This window comes from Gallinula chloropus (assembly GCF_964237585.1).
Source record: "Gallinula chloropus genome assembly, chromosome: Z".
In the NCBI taxonomy this organism is placed as follows: Eukaryota; Metazoa; Chordata; class Aves; order Gruiformes; family Rallidae; genus Gallinula; species Gallinula chloropus.
In genome coordinates, this window is record NC_140089.1 from 63,243,232 (window position 1) to 63,249,854 (window position 6,623).

The 6,623-nt window shown below is 46.4% G+C and overlaps 1 protein-coding gene across 1 annotated transcript; it reads left to right on the top strand.

Annotated features, from left to right (window-relative positions):
- Nucleotides 1-1,559: 1,559 nt before the first annotated feature.
- Nucleotides 1,560-6,220, top strand: F2RL1 (F2R like trypsin receptor 1; the record flags this gene model as incomplete). The annotated part of the gene is made up of 2 exons (XM_084278695.1): nt 1,560-1,626; nt 5,115-6,220. 2 exons carry the CDS (start codon nt 1,560-1,562, stop codon nt 6,218-6,220), a joined length of 1,173 nt encoding a protein of 390 aa, XP_084134821.1.
- Nucleotides 6,221-6,623: the final 403 nt, after the last annotated feature.

Sequence of the window (6,623 nt, forward strand, 5' to 3'; positions counted from 1 at the left end):
ACTTCTCCAGCTGCAGCCCTGACCTGTCCTGGGACAGCCTTGAGCAGATTTGGCTTATTGGCAGCAACAAACCTTTTCCTGTATGTTCTCAGACCCTTCTGCTGTTGCTGGGTTGACACAGAGGAGGGAAGGAAGTGTCTGCTTTGCCTGTAAAGTGGACAAAAAGAGAGACTGAGTGGAATGAATCAAGAGAAAATAAACAGTGAGAACTGGAATTGGGTGCTGGCAGGGGACCAAAGTCTCAAGCAGGACTGAATGAGAGAAGGACTGACCACTCCTTAGTACTAGAGATCGGATGGTAAATTAAACACAAGAGCAGTACAAGTGAGACAGAAAGAGACAAGGAGGCAGTCTGGAGGGATGGGCTGTGACTTTCCCAGTGCTTAGCAAGGAGGCTGAGACTGTGATGAGAAATCATTCTTGTCTGAGTGGATGACAAACAGGAACCATGCTCAGAGTGTGGGGTAATGCATAACAAAGAACTGAAAATGGGGAGACCATTGATGTCAACTCAGGCACCCAAAACTTCCTCAGATATATACTTTCATTTCTCATACTCCTTTCTGCACCTGTAGAAGAGGAACAAGCCAGACAACCTCAACTCATAGCCAAATTTAATGACCACCACAGAAAGCCCATAAAAGAAGACTCTTCAGAGCAATATAAACCAGAGCATATTTGTGACAGTCACTCAAAGAACGGAAACAAAGCCCAGCTAACACCAAGCATTTTGCAAACTAAGGCAGAGGCAGCATTGCTGGTGTAACTGGAGAACCACTTACATGTCTTTAAGTGCAAACCAGAGCTGAACACGGAGTTTTAATTTTGGAATTCTGTAAGCTGCTTGCTTGATTTTGCAAGCCCAAAAGCTTTTCTTAAACTGGTATTTGCGTGGATAACTGGGGAACGCTGCTGGCATTAATTTTGTTCCAGAAGGATGTAATTGCAAAAACAAAGGTAAGCTGGCGTACGGAGTTCCAGTGAGGCTGACAAGTGAGAGTGCCCATTTCTCCCTTGGAGCCACGCCAGCACAGTGCCACAGCTGCATTCAGCAGATATCACACATTTTCCTCCTTTGTCTGTCATACGACAATGTCATGTAGATTAAGAAACCCGGCGCACAAAGCCACGTGTGACAAGCCAGACGGAGCGACGCTGCCCCACGAAACTCCCCGCCGTCCTGCTCCTCCGTCTGCTCGCCCCCGGCCCCAGCCTGCCTGCCTCAGTCCGGGTGACGGCTGGAGGACCAAGCCCGGCGGCACCTGCGCAACCCCAGAAGCCGTGTAGTGGGGACACCGAGCGCAACGCAGGACACCAGCCCCCTCCCCTCCTCAAGAGCAGAGAAGGGGCACCCTCGCCATTTTAAAAGTGGAACAGAGCCGGCAGAGAAGTTCCCCCCGCCATTTTAGGGGCAGCCGCGGGGGGCGTGGCCTGGCCCCGGTCCGCCTGCCGCTAAATTGGCGCTGGGCGGGCCGCGCTGCCCCGCCTACCCCTGCCTCGTTCAGGTATCAGGTGAAACTGCTCGGGAGGGGCAGTAGCGGCTGGAGCGCTGAGAAAGGATGGCTGTCTGCCGGGGGCTGTGCCTGCTGATGCTCTGTGCGCTGCTGGGAGCCGCCGCTCCCGCAGGTGAGAGGGCGGCTGCGAGCGTCTGACGGCGGGTTGGCTGTGGGATCAGCGGGGGGTGGCCGAGCCCTCCCAGGGGCCCGCGGGGGCTGCGTTACTTGCTCGGCATCCCGCTTCTGGTGGGTAGCGGCGCGGGGGGCACGGCTAGTCTCTCGGCGGGAGAGGCGTGGGCTGGACCGCGCCGAACAGCCGGTGTCCGACCGCTGTCCGGGATGCGGGCAGCCCGGAGTGGACTCGTCGGGGTTCCCCACAGATCGGGTAGAGCGGGTTCAGAAAACACGGGCCGGCGGCTGCGGAGTTGCCGGGACCCTCGGGGAAGGCGCTGCCAGCCGGCGAGCAGCCGGGTTTGGCTTCCATCCCCTGCGGGGTTGCTGACGGGGGGCTGCGCGGGCTGAAGGTGGGAGCTGATGAGCACCCCTGGCCTGGCTTCGCCCGTACCGGTGCTGTACCCAGCCTGGTTCTCGGCTAGCAACCTGCCCGAAGGAGATACGTATATGTGTGTATATATATAAACATAACAAACCTTCTCATCGGCTCTGAAAACTAGGGCGTGCTTTTTTTCTCCCCCTTTTTTTCCCCTGATATTAATCTTTGTGTTCGTGAGTTTATATTATCGCTTGCTGAAAGTAAGTGCTGTTTGGGGGGGGGGGAAACAAAACCGAACGCAAACCACCCCACAAGTCATTAATATTAATATTTCACTGTCTTAAGGTTCAGGTTTTGCTGCCTTTTATAGTAAACGTCTTTGCCATATCTACGCGTGCCTTTGCATGCCTTTCTGTGTTTGTTCATCCTGGACTTACGTACGTAACAGAAGTACATAAGCATAAGGATTGTGTAAATATTGAAGCCAGGCTTATGGCAGGTCCTATTTTCTCAACAAACAGATGCTAGGTAGCTGGAGATGTTGTTGGCCAGAACGAAGTTTCTGAAATTAAACTTCCTTTTAGTAGCCTAGACCCAGGCCCGGGGAGAAATTTGGAATCGGGGAGAAGGGGCGGGGAGGGCGGGGCAGAGGTTGGATGGTTGGTGGGGAAGGGAGAGTAGTATGCTCAAAAGTTTAGGCTGGGTGTTAGACATTCCGGAGTAGGAAGGTGAAATGGGCTGGGAGCGTGATCGCATCCCAAACAAGTGAGATGCCCAATAAACCAGGCCCTTGCCGTGTCTGTTTACAAACACGCCAGTGCCGCTGTGGGGCTGCGGCGGACCCAAAAATCAAGCTAATCTGAACCTTCGCCTCGTGTGGGCACTAGTACCGTGACCGAAGCTAGTTAATTCGGGTTCTCTGTGCTGCTGTCACTTTTGTGTCTGCAGGGTAGGCATAATCCTTCACTTGGTATGCAGCGGGTTGTCTCTTCTGGACAAATGGCAAAGGTGTTGAAATGGCCTTTTGTTGTGGGAGGGGAATACGTTTTTCCCGCGATGCCAAGGAAGGTTTTCCCGTGGGCAAATCAGCAAGTGAACCGCATTCTCAGCGAGTGAGTCAGGCTGGGTGAAACTCGGCTTGGAAAAGAACTCAATTGTTATGGAAAACGGCAAGCGCAGAAAGAGTAAGGAAAGGATGTAGAGAATGCACATACCTAACAAAGGACCGGTTGCTGGGTGAGGGAGTGCCAATTGAAACGACAAAGGGGACACTCAACCGTCTCCCTATGTGAGTGCCAGTTGAGCTAACGAAAGCTGCCCTGTATCTGCAGTCACAACTTTTCAGGCTGAAACTACTTAAAATCAGCAAGATCTGGTCTCTGAAGTCGCCTGTTTAGCTTGACTATGTCTTCAAAATTAGAATTAAAAAAATCCAAACGAGCAAATCTTTCCTCTCTATTCTGCCGCTCAGGTGTCTGTCAATCCGCTTTATTACAGAGTAATGTGTTACACTAACACTTCGGGGATTTTTGAGGGTTTCTCTCTTCTTTTTTTTTTTTCTTCTTTTTCTTTTTTTTTTTTTCCCAACCCAACTATGGCCATCAATTGCTTTATATCTGATGATCACAGAACAGCAAGAATTAAGAGGTAGGATTTGCTTTTCCAGTTCTCCACAGTAATTAAAGTCTTTGGAATGGAACGCAAATAGTACGACTGCAGTTTGGCAATACCAACTACTTACTGAGGGACAGGTGCTTAACATAGCACTGTAGTTTGTTACGGTACTCTGAGAACTGCTGTCAACTTAAAAGAAAGGGACAGGCATCTCCAGGGTCTTTCTCAACTAAGTATAAGCCTGAGAAAAGAGGCGTTGCTTATCTAATTGTCATTTAAATTGCCTGATATCTGTGTAAACTATGTTCTTCAAGCTGTTTTTATGGCTTCTGTTAATCGCAGGTCAGGTTAGGGACCTGGGATCTCTGTATATACAAGCACATTTTTGCAGACCTTAGCAGTATTGCCGACATAGTCATGTGGCTTAAAGATATAAGAAAGGGATTTGTGTAATTCCAGCCTCTTGTAATTACTCCACATACAGACCAAAATAACTGTTTGGCATTTAAATTTATTTTCTTTAGGACTGTGGTTTTGTTGGCTTAGTTTAGATTTCAGTCTTCATGCGTTCTACTGCAGAGATTTGTCCGTGTCATTGTACTGGCAAAGAGTTTTCTTACACCTCTGTTTTACAGTGAAGCCTGTCTGTGCCTGGAGCTTGTCAAATACTAGTTTAGTGGAGTTGGGTAGCTTAATGCAAAACTCTGAAGACCACCCCCGTATGTGCTCTGCTCCTGTAGGTAACAAATGCACCTCTTCAGGAGGTCACACAGTCTAGACAGGATGCTAATGCTGTACATCAGACTTCTGCAGTAATAAATGTAAAGGAACAGCTATCTAAAGTTGTGCTACTTTTGAGAATCTGTATTGGAAATCATACATAAATACATTGTGTATTTATGTATTTCTTGTGTGAGAGTTATTTTCTTTAAAATGTAAGGTCTGTTGAAGTTTCAGTTCAGGTACTGTGACATGTACCTCTCGAGGTGTCTTGTGCATAGCCTTTGGTGCTGCATTCTGGGTTTTAGTTCTAGCTCATCTGAGGAAAACAGGCTCTTTTTTTACTGCATACCTGGTTTTCAGACCATCTAAAGTGAGGAAACTTCTGTAGTTAGCCTGTTGGAGAGTTTTGAGTCCCAGCACTTGGGTAATCTGGCACTGCCGTGTGAAAGGATAATGGTGCCCTGGGGTACTTAAAGCAGTTTCTATTGCAGCTCTTCAGATTGTAGGACCACCTGACAGCCATTTTAATGAGGTATTTTTAATAGCTACTGGTAATGTGGTAAAACATTTTTGTCAGTAATACAATCCTTGAACAGGGATAAAGATTGTCCTTTGGATATCAAATTTAAAGAGAAGAAAATGTGTAAAGTGTTTGAACACCTTAAGGTTAAGTTTTCTGTTTCTCTTTAATTCTTCAGAGTAAATCATAGTGTCTGGTGTATTTTTTATTTTTTTTTTAAAAAAGAAGTCTGTGCTTCAGTAACATCAACTTCTTTATTCTCTTTTAGAGGGTGGTGGAAACAAGTCATCCAAAGGAAGAAGTTTCCTTGGACAGAAAGTTCCAGTTACAAATGATGCCTCTGAAGGGTTATATGTAGTGGATGAAATTGCAGCAAAAGCCCTGACAGGAAAGCTGACTACAGTTTTTCTTCCCATTGTCTATATCATTGTTTTTGTCATTGGCTTGCCCAGCAATGCCATAGCCCTCTGGGTCTTTTTTTTCCGAACAAAGAAGAAACACCCAGCTGTGATCTACATGGCAAATTTGGCATTGGCAGACCTTTGTTTTGTTGTCTGGTTCCCGCTGAAGATTGCATACCATGTAAATGGTAACAATTGGCTGTTCGGTGAAGGTCTCTGCAAAGTATTTGTCGGATTTTTCTACGGAAATATGTACTGTTCCATTCTGTTTATGACATGTCTCAGTGTGCAACGGTATTGGGTTGTAGTGAACCCCATAGTGCAATCAAGAAAGAAATCCGAAATTGCCATGGGCATCTCCCTTGCTATATGGATACTGACTTTGTTGGGCACTGTTCCACTGTATCTTGTTAAACAGACGACATATATTTCAAATCTTAACATCACTACCTGTCATGATGTGTTGCCTAAAGACGTTTTGGTTTATGATATGTTCAGTTATTTCCTCTCACTTGCAATCGGGCTCTTCTTAATCCCAGCTCTCATCACTGCTGTTGCTTACATACTAATGATTAAGACTCTGAGTGCTTCCATCTCAGATGTAAGCAGTGGGAAGAAACGGAAAAGAGCAATCAAACTCATTATCGCTGTTCTGTCCACATATCTCATCTGTTTTACACCTAGCAATGTGCTGCTCGTTGTGCACTATTTGCAGCTCAAAATCCACGAACAGAGCTATCTGTATGTGTCCTACATAACTGCACTGTGTCTTTCTACCTTGAACAGTTGTATTGATCCATTCATCTATTACTATATTTCAAAAGACTTCAGGGACCACCTTAAAAACGCTCTTCTTTGCCGAACTGTGAGAACTACGCGGAGGATGCAAGTGTCTCTCTCTTCAAGCAGACACCTCAAGAAAGCAAATTCTTATTCTTCAAACTCAAACGGGACCACTAAATCTACCTACTGAGTTTAATCCTAGGAAAGGGAATTTTTATCGCTCTGCTGAAAGGATGTGAGGAGAGAATTACTTTGTACAAGAAAGTCCGAAGAAACATCTCGGCTCTTTAATTACATTGAAGCCTGGATTTTGGAACTGGCTGCTGCTTACCCTGGAAATCGTAAGCAGTTAAATCTTCCAACTAGAATGGGGAAAAAAAAAAAATCATGACATTTCAGATGCTCTGCAAAAATGCTGCTGACCTGGAAGTGAGTTGGGGTTGAAGACATTTTGGCTCAATATCAAAATTGTTTATAAAGCCAAATGTCACTGGAACGTTATGTAGTGCGGCTAATATATTTAATTAACAGAGAAATCTGTTTTGTTTGGCTTTAGCTGTAAGATGCTGAACAGCTGAACAGACTGATGTAGG